This window comes from Tasmannia lanceolata, unplaced genomic scaffold (assembly GCF_043159265.1).
Source record: "Tasmannia lanceolata isolate RefF3 unplaced genomic scaffold, GAP_Taslan_0.1 ptg000013l, whole genome shotgun sequence".
Lineage (NCBI taxonomy): Eukaryota > Viridiplantae > Streptophyta > Magnoliopsida > Canellales > Winteraceae > Tasmannia > Tasmannia lanceolata.
Genome location: NW_027518690.1, coordinates 42,672,529 through 42,690,495, shown reverse-complemented (window position 1 = coordinate 42,690,495; position 17,967 = coordinate 42,672,529). Strand labels below are relative to the sequence as shown.

At 44.5% G+C, this 17,967-nt stretch overlaps 1 protein-coding gene across 1 annotated transcript; it reads right to left on the bottom strand.

Annotated features, from left to right (window-relative positions):
• Nucleotides 1–13,806: 13,806 nt before the first annotated feature.
• LOC143889197 (uncharacterized) lies at nt 13,807–17,591 on the bottom strand. The gene is made up of 2 exons (XM_077393389.1): nt 15,061–17,591; nt 13,807–14,171 (listed from the first exon to the last, which is right to left on the bottom strand). Exons 1-2 carry the CDS (start codon nt 17,459–17,461, stop codon nt 13,807–13,809), a joined length of 2,766 nt encoding a protein of 921 aa, XP_077249504.1. The 5' UTR covers nt 17,462–17,591.
• Between the last annotated feature and the right edge of the window lie 376 nt (nt 17,592–17,967).

Below are 17,967 nucleotides of genomic sequence, written 5' to 3'. Positions count from 1 at the left end.
TCACTGGGGCGAAGACACTTCAGATACGGGAGGGTATACGACCTCTTGTATAGAGTCTCGCCATCCAGTGAAAACCTCGCTGCCCTCTGCGTGACCTTACGGGCCTCCTTTCTCTCTCCAGGAAGCTCTCCGCTGCGCAGATAACTGATTATCTCATCCATCCAGCACGGCTCATCGTCAATCTGCATCACCACGACGGACTGGGCGTCGATACTGGACCTCTTCAGAAACTCCATACGAATTTCTCTGAGGGCGGTGTAACCTGAGGCTGCAAGTTTTGACAGCACATCTGCCTTTACATTCTCTGCTCAGGGGATTCTGACGACCTCAAAGCTCTTGAAATGAACGGCCAGACTGCGAACCCTCCCCAGGTACTTGATCATTCGCTCTTCACGGGCTTCATATACTCCCTGGATCTGACAGACGACCAGCTGTGAATCGCAGTACGCCTTTAGCCTCTGAGCACGGGTCTGCACAGCAAGATTCATCCCGGCTATGAGCGCTTCATATTCTGCTTCGTTGTTGGACGCACGGAAACCAAACCTCAGGGCGTAGTTCAGGACGAAGTCCTCTGGTCCGGTGAGAACTAGTCCTGCACCACACCCTGTCTTATTCGATGACCCGTCCACATAAACTTCCCAGAGCGGCTCTTCATCAAAAACTGGGTGCGCGATGACGGACTCAGTCCCGGGGGGCGGTGATGTTCTGGAAACGACTCGAGGCTCCGGCACGGCCAGCTCTGCTTCTGGAGATGGAACTGCCACCAGCCCGGGGTCTGGGTCCGGAACTGTGCACTCGGCTATGAAGTCAGCGAGAATCTGAGCTTTGATCGCCGGCCTGGGTAAATATTTGATATCAAACTCACTGAGCTCCACGGCCCACTTGACAAGTCGGCCCGAAGTGTCTGGCCGGTGGAGGATCTGTCTGAGAGGCTGCCCTGTCAAGACCTTGATCGTGTGCGCCTGAAAGTACGGCCTTAGCTTCCGGGCCGCCATAATGAGGGCGCACACGAGCTTCTCTACTCGCTGATATCTGGTCTCTGCATCGTGGAGGACCTTGCTAACATAGTAGATCGGCTTTTGCTGATTAGATTCTTCTTTGATCAGTACTGCCGCAACTGCCAAGGGTCCCGCTGAGAGGTACAGGATCAGCTCTTCTCCTGGCTCCGGCGTGGACAACAAGGGGGGGGAGGATAAGTACTGCTTCAGCTCCTCGAACGCTGCTTGACATTCTGGAGTCCAGGGCGCGGTTTTTATACCTTTGATCGCATTGAAGAACGGGAGGCATCTCTCGGCGGATTTTGAAATAAACCGCCCCAGAGCTGCCACCAGCCCGGTCAGCCGCTGTACTTCTCTGATAGTGCTGGGAGGAGTCAGCTCCATTACCGCCTTGATCTTCTCCGGATTCGCCTCTATTCCTCTCTGGCTTACCATGAAGCCCAGGAATTTGCCTGCTCCGACGCCAAACGTACATTTGGTCGGATTAAGCTTCATGTTGTGTTCCCTCAAGACTTGGAAGGCTTCTTCGAGGTCGGAGACGTGGTTGGAAGCACTTCTGCTCTTCACTAGCATATCGTCAACGTAGACCTCCATGTTCCGACCGATCTGATTTCTGAACAGCTTGTTGACGAGACGCTGGTAAGTGGCTCCTGCATTCTTCAGTCCGAAAGGCATCACCCGATAGCAATAAGTCCCTTGGTCGGTAACGAATGATGTCTTCGGGATGTCTGACTCGTACATTCTGATTTGATTGTATCCTGAGAAAGCATCCATGAAACTGAGCAGCTCGTGACCTGCTGTGGCGTCAATGAGCTGGTCTATTTTTGGGAGTGGGTAGCTGTCCTTTGGGCAGGCCTTGTTCAGGTCTGTGAAGTCTATACAGGTCCTCCACTTTCCGTTGGACTTTTTTACCATTACCACATTCGCGAGCCAGTCCGGATACTGGATCTCACGAATGAAATCGGCCTTCAAAAGCCTCTCCACCTTTTCTCTGATGGCTCTCCGCCTCTCCGGTGCAAAGTGTCTACGCTTCTGCTTCACGGGCTTGCAGGTCTGATCGACACCGAGCTCGTGAGTGCTAATCGACGGGTCAATGCCGGGCATGTCTGAAGGAGTCCAGGCAAAGACATCTGCATTGGCTCTGAGGAACTGAGCGAGATCCTGCTGCGCGGCCTCTGGCAGGGCAGAGCCGATCTGGACAACCCTCTGTTCGTCATCGATGTTCAATTGAATAGAGATGAGATCCTCTGCGGGCTCGTTGACTGTGACCTGCGCTTCGTCTCTCAGATCGTACAGCTCGATTGGAAGGGACTCAGACGCATTCTTCCCTCTCAGCGCTGCCGCGTAGCATTGTCTTGATTGGGGCTGATCCCCTCTGACTTCACCTACGCCTCCTGGCGTAATGAACTTCATCTTCTGATGATAAGCGGAGGGAATCGCTCGGAGGAGGTTCTGGCCGGGGCGTCCTAGAATGGCGTTATAGGCCGACTTGGCCTTAACCACCAGGAAGGTCACCATTGCGAAGGACTGGCGGGGCGGCTCCCCGATAAGAACTGGAAGCTCAATCTGCCCTTCGACCTTGACAACTTCTCCTGAGAACCCGAACAGATCTGAGTTGGCCGGCTTCAGACGGTCAGCTCCGATCATCATCTGTTCGAAGGCGTGATAGTAGAGGATGTCGGCGGAGCTCCCGTTGTCGACCAGGATCTTCTTCATTTCCCAGTTCGCCACTAGCATTGTGACGACCAGGGCATCATCGTGCGGGAGGATCAGACCGTCAAGATCTGCCTCCGAAAAGGATATCTCATTTTCTGGCTCGGCCCTCTTGCTGCAGGCATGGACGGCGTTGACCTGCCGGGCATAGGTCCTGCGGGCCGATGAAGAGGTCCCTCCCGCGGTCGGCCCTCCTGAAATGGTACCAATAACACCATGAGGTTGGAGTTGAGGTTGAGGTACCTGAGGAGGGAGAACGGCCGGGGCAGGAGCCTGGATGCGGTCGCCCAGGGGTTGGGCGTCTCGAGGACTTCTGTCTCTGGGTCTCGGGTTGTCCTGGCGCTCCCTTCTGTTGTCGTTATTTTTTAAGTACCTCCCGAGGTACCCTCTGCTTATCAGCTGCTCGATCTCCTCCTTGAGATGAATGCAGGCGTTGGTGTCGTGGCCGTGGCTCTTATGGAACCGGCAATACCTGGACATGTCTTGGGTGCCTGCCTCCGGCGTCTGCTTCTTCGGCCACCGGATGAAGTCTTCTTTCCGGATGGCTGCCAAAATTTGAGCCCTAGATGCGGTGAGGGGCGTGTAGCGCTCCCTCGTCGGGGGGCTCCTCTCCTTTCGAGGCCGGGGGGAGCTCCTTTCCTTCCGGGACGGGCTGCTCTCCTTCCTCTGGGGTCTGTCATCCCTACGCTGCTTGGCGGGGTTCTTCTCCTCTGGTCTTCTTTTGCTGACGGAATCTAGGGCAGCGAGAGTCTCCTCGACGGAGATGTACTCTTCCGCCCCGGTCATCAGATCTGCCAAGGACTGCGGATTTCGCCGGGCGACTGCTCTTCGGAAGTCGGTGGACCGGGCTCCGGCCAGAAGAGCATTCGTTGCCGCGGAGGGATCCAGGTTGGGTACCTGAAGGGCCTCCCTGTTGAACCGGCCAACGAACGCTTTTAAGGCCTCACCGTCTTCCTGCCTCAGGGCCATCAGTGAAGCCGTCGTCTTTCGAGGCCTTCTGCTCCTCATGAAATGCCGGGCCAGGTCGTCCCCGAAGTCGTCGAAATTGTCAACGGACTTGGGCTTCAGCCGTGAGTACCAGTCTCTCGCGGCTCCAGTTAATGTGGTGGGGAGTGCCCTGCAAAGGAACCCGTCCGACGCCCCGTGGAGAAGCATCGTGGTCCTGAAGGTCTGCAGATGATCCACGGGATCGGTGGTCCCATCATACTGCGGGATCTGCGGCATCTTGAAGCCCAAGGGGACTGCCGCACCGAGTACCCTGTCTGTGAAAGGGGGATTGCTACTGAAGATCCTTGAAGCAGGGCGGCCATGATCTCTAGCCAGCTCCTCGATTCTGTTATCGATCTTCTGGATTCTCAGTAACATCGGATCATCCCTCTGTTCGGCCAGACGGGCAGGTCTACTCCTTACGGCTGATGGGCTCCTTGCGGATCCGGACTGGCTGAGGGGACTCCTTCGCCGGTGCCGCGATCCCTCTCCGTGCGTAGGGTCTCTCTTGCTGCCCCGCTTCTGCACGGAGGGAGATCGTGACCGGTGATGCTGTCGACGAGGCTCAGGGCGCACGTTCCTGTCCCGCGAGTGGTGGTCTCTTCGAGTGGAGTGACGAGTTTGGTCGCGGGGTGGAGACGCGCGTTCTCTGCGGGAGCTTTCTCCCCTCTGAACGGGTCGAGAAACCTCGACGGGGTGTTGCTGGAGTGCGGGAGCCGCATTCCTGAACTGCGCAACTACAGCGGTCATTTCCTGAAAAAGGGCCCTCATCTCCCTCGGGGTCGGGGTGGGGTCTGAACGGTCCGAGTGGGGCGAAGTCCGCTCCACGGCCGCCCCGACCTCCACCTGTGAGGCCAGACGCTCACTTCGTCCTTCACGGGGGGCCGTAGCCCGGGTAGCCCGAGAAGTCGGAGGTGCTCGCTTGCCGGTCTGTCCTACCATTTTTATCTGGGTGAGATTTCGAACAGCTTTTTGTTGCGTGGTCCCACGGATGGCGCCAAATCTGTTAGGCCTAAAATCGGTAACAGGTTATGGTAGGGCTGGGTGGTCCGAGCTAACGAGCCACGACTGAGGTGCTGGTTGAGTCCTGCGCTGCACAGGAGTACAGACAAGAAAGAAAAGGGTCAGAGGACCAACCCGGAGTGATACTCCGGACGGGCGCTTCGACACTCAAGTCAGTATGAGCAGGAGTGTAGAGCAATGTCAGAGCAAAAGCTTAGAGTTTTGGTTCTCAGATTTCCAGGACCCTCACCTTAGCACAAGTGAAGGCTATTTATAGTGATTCTGAGCCACCTGTCTAGGACAGGTGGTAGTTCTGAGCCAGGTAGTGGCCTCTGTATGGACCAGGTTTCATACCTAAGGAGGGCAGGTGGAGGTCCCTGATTGGTCCAGGTGTCACACCTAGTGGAGACAGGTGTTGGCCTTCCAACGGTCCTTGTGAGGGCCACGTGCCAGAAGCTAATTGGATGCTGAGTTCGGATCCCTCAGTGCTGAGTCCGGATTGCTGAGTCCGGATTCCCTCAGTGCTGAGTCCGGATTCCCTCAGTGCTGAGTCCGGATTGCTGAGTCCGGATTCCCTCAGTGCTGAGTCCGGACCCCATCAATTTGTAAGTGCAAATGCACATGGATTGTTGACTCATGATTTGTAAGTGTAAATGGCCAATAGCCTTTAGGCACTATGTAAATGGGCCAATGGCCTTGAGTTGGTTGCCAAAACTACTCTATATGTGGCAAAAACGCCCAAGCACATAGGAAATGGATTTTTGTGTGTATTGTGAGAGAAAAGCTTCCTTGTAATGGCTTTGGTCCAACACATCCTTTAGCCGTAGATGTTGGCTACCTTCAGATGATGATGATAAGGAGGAGATGATATCTCCAGGGTGCCTTCCCATTATAACTTCAAGTGCTAAAACCCCAAAGCTATATAGATCGCATTTCTCGGTCACTCTTACTGTGTAAGGAAGCTCTGCCAAAAAAATCAAAAAATCAGAAAACATAAAATTTCTAGGGATTTGGTGGGAAATTTCGCGGAAAGCCATTTCGAGGTTGGCTTTTGCACTTGAGAACTGCCACACATGTTGACTTTTTGGCAGATTTTGTCTTATTTATTTAATTCATCTCAAGTGGCTGTTCTATCATGCAAAAGCCAGCAACGAAATAGCTTTCCATGAAATTGCCCAATAAATCCCAAATTTCTATGTTAAACAATCCTCTTAGTTGTTTAAAAACTTAGGGCCACTTTGAATACTTCCAAACAATATATATGCATCGGAAAAAAAAGACTTCCCTGGTCTAGCAAGAATGATTTTTTCCAAGAAAATGTAGAAATTTTGTTTTTAGGGAAATGTTATCAGCACCACTGTATTTTGATGATTGCACTCCTCACTTTATTAAAAGTATGGTATGGCCCTCACCACAGGATGATCCGAACCGTCCTTTAGATTGGTCACAGCCTAAATAGGTTGTGCCCCAAGAATCAATTCCATAGGTCGATCCTAACCCTCCGATCTATAGAGGGTTAGGATCAACCGATGTAAATGATTTTGGGGGCACAACTTATTTAGGCCGTGGCCCACTAATGGACGGTTTGGATCATCCTATGGTGCAGGCCATACCGTACTTTTAATAAAGTAAGGAGAGCCCTCCGCAAAAAACAGTAGTGCTGATAACATTTCCCTATTTTTAATATGGCTCTGTTTCTTTCCACATAAATGGCATAAGAAGAATTTTATGTTGAAAAAAAGCCATTGGAAGGAAAAAATTCTATAGAAAATGAGTATCCAAACATTAGATAAGACAATTTTTAGGGAAAGTTTTTACCAAAAATTCCATAAGGTGTTCTTCTGACCGTTGGATCAAGTCAGTGCTGGCTAGCAATTCATCATCAGGCAAAAATATTCCAGGAGATGGCCGGCTAAAGGTGGCCCATCAGGCACAATAATGTCACACATATAAAAAGAAATGTTCTAATATTTTGTAGAAAAATTCAAAATCTAAACACTCCATATCCTAATCAAACATTTTAAAGTAGGATAATTTACAAAAATTTGGATAAATACTCGTTACTAGTAATTTTCTTATAGAAAAATTTGTATTAAATTTAAGGTTGTATATTTGTTTTGGGTGACCAAGAACTATGATAGTGCATCTCTGCTGTATCCGTAAGTGCCTGTAAGTTCTGTCCAATTAGATGAATCGGAGACATGAGCCTCAAATTCTGAATCCAATAAAATATTTTTGCTAGAGATATCTCGATGAAGTATCGGCTGGATGTAATCATGGTGCATGTATGATAAAGAATGGGCCACAACTTTAATAATATTATGCAACTCCATTGCCCCTTCCTCGCTGCTTAGGATATTAGCCAAATTTCCTCTTTCCATATTCTAATAAACAAGAAACATACATCGAGGATGAAAACAAAACCCGTAAAGCTTGACAATGTTGCGGTGACGGATTTCTGTTAATGCCCTTACCTCATTTATGAAACTTCTCTCGTCAATATGCTCGCTATCTTCTAATTTGTGAGGTTTCTTTACAGCCACTACTTGCCCTGTTGGCAAAGCTGCTTTGTAAACTCTCTCATATCCTCCCTCCCCAATGCAGTGCTTTTCATCAAAGTCCTCTATTGCATCGATGATATCTTCATATGAAATACACCGATCCGAGCTCTCTTCATTTCATTTCTCTCTTCCTCTGCATTTTTCGTTATGTGGCAAAAATTTAATGAAATTCCAAAAACTAGAAGTAGTATCAGGGTCATCGGTTGTCTTGAAGCATGTGAGGAGGGCGGCCAATGAGAAGGTTGATCTGTTAGCCAAGAGGAGTGTGAATAGTGACTCTTTACAATGGTTTGATTATCTTCCCCCTTGATCAGCCATGTCTTGTTCTGTGATGCTGTGTATTTTCTGTTTATGCTTTCTTATCTTGTAATCTGTTCTATTGGGTTGTCCCTTCTCAGGCTTCCCTTTCCATTCTAATATGATTCACCATTTCAAAAAAAAGAAAAAAAAAGAAGAAGGAGTAGTGTGCTCAAAAGAGAAAGAACTTATTTTTTTGGCAACTAATTGCCAAGCCGCAAGCGAAGATTCTTGTCAATTAGTTAACAGGAAGAAAGGGAAATTCCTTCATATTATGAACACCTTGCCTATATCTAGAACCTCTTTTAAAGGGCTCATCCCTGGAAAATCTTGATTGGTTCGGGAGCTTGGTGTTTGAGGGGTTTTTTTGGCTCTCTTGTTGTTGTTGGCTCCTCTGGGTTAGGCTCTCTTTGCTTGTTTTGGTGCTATGTTTCTCTGCTTTGTTGCTCTCTTTTGTTTTTTGTTGGCTTCTTTGTTTCCCTTCTCTATGAAGTTGTGGGTTGTTCTTTCTGCTTATGTTTTTGTAGCCCATGTGGCCTTTTATTGGTTTGTACTCTTCTTCATTATCAATATATCTGGTAGGGGTCCTGCCTAACCCCAGCTTACCTATAAAAAAAAAGAGAGAGAGAAAGAACTTTCAATATTTAGTGACAGGGCTTGCACGATTCCAAACCCTGCGCATTGCCGCATAAACCTTTGTTGCCAACAAAAGTCTCTTGTTGGAAGGCTTTGCCGTTAGGAAGTCACCCACCAAATTATTGTATGATAAATTAACAAATGTGAAACTGCTCATATCTTCTAGAGAAGATGGAATTGAGCCTGTAAGCTTATTGTGGTACCCCGCACTGGGGTACCGTGATTTGATGGGCGAGTAAAATCATGACCGTCACCACCACAACACCCACCTTCAACTCCGTCGAACGAAGAGCGATGTTTCCCTCAAAATTGGAGCCGAGGATGATCTGCCCGGGTCGACCCTGGACAGGTCAGAAGTCTTGGCGAAAGTCGGGTCGGTGTGGTCCGACTCGGTCAGTGTGGGTCCTCCATCAGTGGTGGGACCTGGGAAGAAGGGTGTGGATGAGTGGATTTAGTGACGGACGTGGATGGTTCGGTTTTGAAGGAGTGGAGAATTGCGACGGAGGATCTGAAAATGAATCTTGAGTGGTGGCAGATTGACCTTCTGCCGATAAATGATGGGCCGATAAATGTTGAGGGGTTCGAGAGATTCCGGTCGACGACAAAGACAACGGGGCGTGGCGGAGGAAGATGGAGGGAGGAGGGGGTTTGTTCTCTTGCTTGGGTGATTCGTTCGGAGCAACATATCCACGAGTGCCTGCAAGTTCTGTCCAGTTGGATGAATCCGTCATTAGAATTCTAGCAGTACCAAAATCAGATATGTGAGCCTCAAATTCTGAATCCAATAAAACATTTTTGGTTGAGATATCTCGATGAACTACTGGCGGGTCACAATCATGGTGCATGTATGATAAAGAATCTGCCACAGCTTTAATAATATTAACCCTCTTCACCCAATCCAACTCCATCGTCCGTTCGTCACTGCTTAGTATATTAGCCAAATTTCCTCTTCCAATATACTCATAAATGAGAAACATACATCGACGGTGGGAGCAAAACCCGTAAAGCTTGACAACATTGCGGTGACGGATTTCTGTTAATGCACGTACCTCATTTCTGAAACTTCTCTGATCAATTTGCTCGCCATCTTCCAATTTCTGAAGTTTTTTTACAACTACCGTTTGCCCTGTTGGCAGATATGCTTTGTAAACTCTCCCATATCCGCCTTCCCCAATGCAGTATCTGTCATCAAACTCCTCTATTGCATCGATGATATCTTCATAAGAAATACACCCACCCCAATTCCATATCGAAAATAGGTCTTTATTCCTTCCATTTCTTTGTCCCTTTGCATTTCTTGCTCTTAGGCAAAAAAAGGAAGAAATGCCAAAAACTAGTAGTAGAAGGAATAGTGCGCTCAAAAGAGGAAGAATGATCAATATGATAACGTTGTCTCTTTTTTGGTTCACCACTGTTTATTGGCTTGGAATTGCATGGTTGCAAACCTTGCGCTTTGCCACATAAACCTTTGTTGCCAAGAAATGTCCCTTGTTGGAAGGCTTTGCTGTTAGGAAGGCTACCCACCAACTTATTGTATGATAAATCAATCGATGTCAAGCTGAGCATATTTTCTAGAGAAGATGGAATTGACCCAGAAAGCTTGTTGTGGGAGAGATTTAAGATTTCCAGCATGTGTAATTTTTGCAGTTGGGGCGATATTTCTCCTGTAAGCATGTTAAAACTGAGATCTAGCATAATTTGCAGCTCTGCTAGATTGCCAATTTGAAATGGAATGCTTCCATTCAAATGATTTCTGCTTAAGTTCAAAGAATGCAATTTCGAGCAATCTTCTAGTTGTTCTGGTATCGATCCACTCAGTTTGTTTGCTGATAGGTCCAGGATCTCCAAATTGGACAGTTTTCCCATTTCTTATGGTATCCGACCAGAAAGTTGGTTACCATTTAAACTCATGTTAAATAAAGCTGTCAAGCTCCCCAATTCCTTTGGAATCTCTCTGACCAAAAGGTTTGAATCCGGTGGTATTTTACCAGCTATCAAGTTCCCTGAGAACTTTAAACTTGTCAAACTTTTACACTTGCCCCAACTTGGAGAGAGTTCACCAGACAAACGGTTGTGGCTCAAGTTAATATATGTTAGATTTGGACAAACTCCAAAGTCTTCGGACATATTTCCGGAGAGCTGGTTGCCTTCGATATAAACACTGGTTAAGGACGTGCAGTTTGTCCAGATTTTTGGGATGGGACCCGAAAGTTGATTGTAAGATAGACTTAGAAAGGCTAGCGTTTTAAGTTCACCCAAAGAGGTCGGAATTGCACCATTAAGAAGGTTATCGGACATTGCCATGTGAGCTATATTTTTCAAATATCCTATTTCTTCAGGGATGGGGCCAGAGAGCTTATTACTGTGGAGGTACAACGTGACAAGGTTGGTCAAGTTTCCTATTGCGGAAGGAATGGAACCTGTTAGAATGTTATCGGACATTTCTAGATCAACCATATTTTTCAAATATCCTATTTCTACAGGGATGGGGCCAGAGAGCTTATTATTGTAAAGGTACAACGTGACAAGGTTGGTCAAGTTTCCTATTGCGGAAGGAATGGAACCTGTTAGAATGTTAGAGTACATGCCCAACTCAACCATATTTTTCAAATTTCCTATTTCTTTTGGGATGGGGCCAGAGAGCTTATTGTTGTCAAGGTACAACGTGGCAAGGTTGGTCAAGTTTCCTATTGTGGAAGGAATGGAACCTGTTAGAATGTTAGATGACATTTCCAGATCATTAGCCATATTTTTCAAATATCCTATTTCTTCAGGGATGGGGCCAGAGAGATTATTGTTGTAGAGGTACATCGTGACAAGGTTGGTCAAATTTCCTATTGCGGAAGGAATGGAACCTGTTAGAATGTTAGAGGACATTCCCAGATCAGCCATATTTTTCAAAAATCTTATTTCTTCAGGGATGGGGCCAGAGAGATTATTGTTGTAGAGGTACAACGTGACAAGGTTGGTCAAGTTTCCTATTGCGGAAGGAATGGAACCTGTTAGAATGTTATCGGACATTTGCAGATCAGCCATATTTTTCAAATATCCTATTTCTTCAAGGATGGTGCCAGAGAGATTATTGTTGTAGAGGTACAACGTGACAAGGTTAGACAAGTTTCCTAATGTGGAAGGAATTGTTCCAGAGAGTGCGTTGTTGCTAAGATCAAGATGGGCGAGTTTTGGAAAGGAAGAGAATTTGAAGTTATAGAGCTTACCTTGCAAACCTACACTTGGTTTGTTTTTTGGCATTACTGATGCGCTTTGGAAATGTCGACAAAATGGTAAAATACTTAGCAATGAATTTCCATGGTTTAACATGATTGGAGTAGCACTAGTTTTTCTAACATGGTCTCTTTTTATTCCTCTGTTCTCTGGGAAATTACTAAAACTGCTCTTTATTTTTCATAAATGTACTATTTCAGATACATTGCCCATCTTTGACTCAATAAATCTGCTGCACTCAAAATGTCTGGACAAGAGGAAGGGCTGAGGCAGGGGTGGTTATCAGATAGAGGCTCCTAGGGGCCACTTAGGTGCCCGAACTTTTGGGCGGGGAAGCGGACAAGACGGTAGCGACAGGGACTACAGCAACAAGCCAAGGGGAAATGGTTTCCACCAGCATGGTCTGCGGCAAGAGAGGGGCATCTTGGGGAACCCATTTTCAAGGAATGGTCTGAACCCATCCGAAGCCTCAGATTCTTAGTTGAAATCTTGAGGGAGAGCTCTAGTTTTGAGGTGCAGTACTTTCTCATTTATTTATACACCACCAGATCCTAACTTTATTATTTTTTAATAAAGTTAGTTTATCCGCGGGGCATGGTGAATGGGTCGCGTGCCTGTATATGTCAAGGCAGTTTTGAGTGGGTCACAGTATGTACCATAATGAGATAGTTCGGCCCATTCCTTTCCAACGTCTTCCTCTCTCTGCTACCTAAAATATAATAAATTAAATAAAGGGATTTTGCCAAAAGAGTCTTCCATTGTGGACTATTTGCAAATAGGGTCGTGTAGTTTGATATTTTGCAAAACGAGCCGTGGCATTTGGCCATGCTTTGCAAATGCAAATGGAGTAAATTCCATCGTCACTTCACGGTATTGAAACGGCAGATAATTTAAGTTCAAAAAAGACAGGAATACCCTTTATTTAGAGAGTAGTATGGCCTATGGGTGGCATTATGATCTTCCCACCCCTCCTTTGGATTTCTGGAATCTTGTGGAAAAGTATGGAAAGGAAAAAAAAATGTAAAATCGCCTACTTTTTACTCATGGAAAAAATACCTTGAACCCACCTTGTTCAATTTTTATTTAGAGAGACCTTCAATTGATGATGACATTCCTCTAAATTAACCAGAATCATATTATTTCCCTCTAAATTGTGGGAAGAAAAAAAAATTCTAGAGAAAAATTTTTCCATCAAAAAAGTTTTTCTTTCAATCCAAACAGAGCCACAGCAATCCATTTCTTTTACTAATATAATTTTGTCCCTCGAGGTACTGTTTTCGTTTTGTTGTTGGAAGTTCTCATTCTTGGACTATGATTTTTTCACCCAAAGGGGCAGAGGCACATATAGCATGACGGGGCCATGGCCTCCAATGAATTGCAAAATTCCTTTTATGGTTTATGGCCCTACATGCATGCTTAGCTAGTTTAGTAGTGGCTTACTGGCTTTACATGCATGCTTAGTGGCCATGCACCCCCCACCCGCGCAAAATAATCAATTCAGGCAATTGTAAATTAGTCCGGCCCCATCAAGTGTAAATCCTCTCCATGTACCCGGACCCAACCTGCGCGGGTTGGGTAAACCCGCGGGTAACCCAATAAATTTATATTTATTTTAAAAAAAAGTTTAACAGTTTAAATTTTTTCTAATAAATCTGTTAATTCTTCTTATCTTAACGTTGCAATCAGGCCGTTCATTCCTTCCCACGTGAAGAAGATTAGCCTCTCTCCAATCATAGATACACTGAAGTTGGCTGTCCCAAGTAGGAGGAAATATTTTATAGGGAGAAGAACATGTGTCCCCATGTAGGCGGAAATATTTTATATGAGGGCACATATATTTCCACCTTCATGAGGGCACATATAAAACCTTATAAATGTAAATTCTTTAATTAAATATCCTATAAATGTAAATTTCAAATATACCATAAATGTAAATTTCTCTAGATTGTATAGATTTTATATGTGATCGCATGTAAGTGTAAATTTAAAAAAAAAAAAGAAATACATCGGAGCTCGTATTGTTTGATGATCCAAGCCGTTCATTTGTTGGGCCTTCACATATATAGGTTCTACCTCAAAAATCAATTCTATAAAATGATCTTAACCCTCCAATCTGTAGAGGTTTTTATTTTAGAATCATCCTATGTAGCATGTTATTTTACACATCTTTCAAATGAGCAATAGGACCAGAAGGTACAAAACCATGTGGGTTGCCTCATGATGGTCTACATAGATCAATGGTCTAAATGAAACATACATGTCTCCAAGTGGGACCCAAGACCTGATCTCGACGGTGACAATCAGCCTAGTCCGTCCCTTATTTTGATCGACTATAAGAAATACTGACCTATACAATATAACTGAGTAGGTGAAGAGACCCAACCCATTTACACTTGAAATTCCATCAGTTGAGACATTTCGATTGTGTGGAATGGCTTTGGAAAAGATGGAGTTCGAGCAGAGAACTTTCCAGAGATGTGTTGCATGGGTGGCCGAGTTTGTGGATTTGCATTTACGCACACGAGTGCCATTGATACTGCCAGAAAAACTTCATTTCCAACTTGGTCTTCAGGATTTGGGAGCCGTGGGTCTAACACATCCTGTAGCCGTAGAGTTTGGCCAACTTCAGATGATGATGTTAACAAGGAGGAGATGATATCTCCAGGGTGCCTTCCCATTATCACTTCAAGTGCTAAAACCCCAAAGCTATATACATCGCATTTCTCCGTCACTCTCATTGTGTAAGCAAGCTCTGCCAGACAAAAAAAGAAAGAAAAAGAAGTCAAATGACATAAAATTTCTAGGTTAAACAATGCTCTTACCATTCAAAAGAGAGAGAAAATTCTCTTAATTGTATAACATGAAACAAGTATTTCATCAAAAAGAGACTTCCATGTAAAATGAGCGTAAAACGAATTTTATGCCCATTTTTAAGTGGGGAAAAGGAGGTAAAATTTGTTTCACGCCCCTTAACATTTGCTAAGGCACATTGAAACCGTACATTGGCAGACCCTGACGAGAGATGTTTGTACATGAGTTTTACTTTGATTCTCGCCTAACCGTTGGATCAGGTCAGTGCTGGCTAGCAACTTATCATCTGGCCAAAATATGCTGAGAGATGGCAGATGAAATGTGACCCATTAGTCACAATCGAGGTACAATAAAAAAAATAGGGTAATACTTTGTCAAAAAATTCTAAATCTAAACACTAGAAATTAAGCTAATCCATTTCCTAATCTACCATTTTGAAGTTACAAAATTTACAAAAATCATGTTGGATAAAGTCTCCTTGTAAGGAATACCCAAAATTTTGGATAATTATTAGTCACCAGTAACTTGCTCAGAGTGACTTAAAGAAAAATTTCCTCCGATTTTAACATAGTTTTTTGTTTTGGTTGAGCAAGAAATAGGCCTTGTTTATTTTGGACTTTTGAGAACCGATTGTGAGACCAAAAACTGAATATTGGACTTAAATGTAAGTGTAATTTTGAGTCCAATAATAAAATAATGTAAGTGTAATTTTGAGTCCACAAACAGAGACTTAGGATATGGGGCCAAATGACATAACAATAAAATAAGACACAATTTTCTAGACAATTATACCGCAACAATAAAGGAGGCACAATATAGGAGGAACTAACCTGGAGCAACATATCCACGAGTGCCTGCAAGTTCTGTCCAGTTGGATGAATCCGGCATTAGAATTCTAGCAGTACCAAAATCAGATACGTGAGCCTCAAATTCTGAATCCAATAAAACATTTTTGCTTGAGATATCTCGATGAACTATTGGCGGGTCGCAATCATGGTGCATGTATGATAAAGAATGTGCCACAGCTTTAATAATATTAACCCTCTTCACCCAATCCAACTCCATCGCCCCTTCGTCACTGCTTAGTATATTAGCCAAATTTCCTCTTTCTATATACTCATAAATGAGAAACATACATCGACGGTGGGAGCAAAACCCGTAAAGCTTGACAACATTGCGGTGACGGATTTCTGTTAATGCACGTACCTCATTTCTAAAACTTCTCTGATCAATTTGCTCGCCATCTTCCAATTTGTGAAGTTTTTTTACAGCTACTGTTTGCCCTATTGGCAGATATGCTTTGCAAACTCTCCCATATCCGCCTTCCCCAATGCAGTATCTGTCATCAAAATCCTCTGTTGCATCAATGATATCTTCATAAGAAATACACCCATCCCAATTCCATATCGAAAATAGGTCTTTATTCCTTTCATTTCTTTGTCCCTCTGCATTTCTTGTTCTGAGGCAAAAAAGGGAAGAAATGCCAAAAACTAGAAGTACAAGGAATAGTGCGCTCAAAAGAGGAAGAATGATCAATATGATAACGTTGTGTCTCTTTTTTGGTTCACCATTGTTTATTGGCGTGGAATTGCATGGTTGCAAACCTTGCGCTTTGCCGCATAAACCTTTGTTGCCGACAAATGTCCCTTGTTGGAAGGCTTTGTTGTTAGGAAGGCTACCCACCAAATTATTGTATGATAAATCAATCGATGTCAAGCTGAGCATATTTTCTAGAGAAGATGGAATTGACCCAGAAAGCTTGTTGTGGGAGAGATTTAAGATTTCCAGCATGTGTAATTTTTGCAGTTGGGGCGATATTTCTCCTGTGAGCATGTTAAAACTAAGATCTAGCATAATTTGCAGCTCTGCTAGATTGCCAATTTGAAATGGAATGCTTCCATTCAAATGATTTCTGCTTAAGTTCAAAGAATGCAATTTCGAGCAATCTTCTAGTTGTTCTGGTATCGATCCAGTTAGTTTGTTTGCTGATAGGTCCAGGATCTCCAAATTGGACAGTTTTCCCATTTCTGATGGTATCCGACCAGAAAGTTGGTTACCATTTAAACTCATCTTATATAAAGTTGTCAAGTCCCCCAATTCCTTTGGAATCTCTCCGACCAAAAGGTTTGAAGAAAGGTCGAATAGTGCTAGTTGAATCAACTGTCCAAACTCCGGTGGTATGTTACCAGCTATCAAGTTCCCTGAGAACTTTAAACTTGTCAAACTTTTACACTTGCCCCAACTTGGAGAGAGTTCACCAGACAAACGGTTGTGGCTCAAGTTAATATATGTTAGATTTGGACAAACTCCAAAGATTTCGGACATATTTCCGGTGAGCTGGTTTCCTTGGAGAAAAAATCTGGTTAAGGACGTGCAGTTTCTCCAGCTTTTGGGGATGTGACCCGAAAGTTGATTGTCGGATAGAGATATATTGGCTAGCCTTTTAAGATCACCCAAAGAGGATGGAATTGGACCTATTAGAAGGTTGAAGGCCATGTATAGTTCACCCAAAAATTTCAAATTTCCTATTTCTTTAGGGATGGGGCCAGAGAGATTATTGTTGTGGAGGTACAACGTGACAAGGTTGGTCAAGTTTCCTAATGTGGATGGAATGGAACCTGTTAGAATGTTATGGGACATTTCTAGATCAGCCATATTTTTCAAATATCCTATTTCTTCAGGGATGAGGCCAGAGAGATTATTGTTGTTGAGGTACAACGTGACAAGGTTGGTCAAGTTTACTATTGTTGAAGGAATGGAACCTGTTAGAATGTTATAAGAGATTCTCAGATTAGCCATATTTTTCAAATTTCCTATTTCTTTTGGGATGGGGCCAGAGAGCTTATTGTTGTAGAGGTACAACGTGACAAGGTTAGACAAGTTTCCTAAGGTCGAAGGAATGGTACCTGTTAGAATGTTAGAGTACATGCCTAACTCAACCATATTTTTTAAATCTTCAATTTCTTTGGGGATGGGGGCAGAGAGATTATTGTTACCTAAGTACAAATAGGTAAGGTTGGTCAAGTTTCCTATTGTGGAAGGAATAGAACCCGTTAGAATGTTATAGGACATTTCTAGATCAGCCATATTTTTCAAATATCCTATTTCTTCAGGGATGGGGCCAGAGAGCTTATTATGGTGGAGGTAAAACCTCACAAGGTTGGTCAAGTTTCCTATTGCGGAAGGAATGGAGCCCGTTAGAATGTTATGGGACATTTCCATATGAGCCATATTTTTCAAATTTCCTATTTCTTCAGGGATGGGACCAGAGAGATTATTCCTGTAGAGGTACAACGTGACAAGGTTGGTCAAGTTTCCTATTGCGGAAGGAATTGTTCCGAAGAGTGCGTTGTTGCTAAGATCAAGATTGTCGAGTTTTGGAAAGGAAGAGAATTTGAAGTTGTAGAGCTTACCTTGCAAACCTACAGCTGTTAGGTTTATTTGAGTGACACTTCCTTCATGGTTGCACGCTATTCCCCTCCAATTGCATGGGCTTTTATTGGTGGCATTGTGAAGTGACCATGAATTGAGAGGAGCTTGGTTAAGGAGGCTAGCTTTCCAGCCGATGAGAGCCTCTGCTTCTACTGAAATTGCCGTTGTTGAATGGCAAGAAAGCATCAGAAAGCAGAAAAGTAAAGAGAAGAGGGAGAGAGATTTCTCCAAGGCCATGGTTGTCGGTGGTGTTTGAGTTTTTTGGCTCATGTTGGATGTAGATTTATAGTGAAAAAGTCATGTGT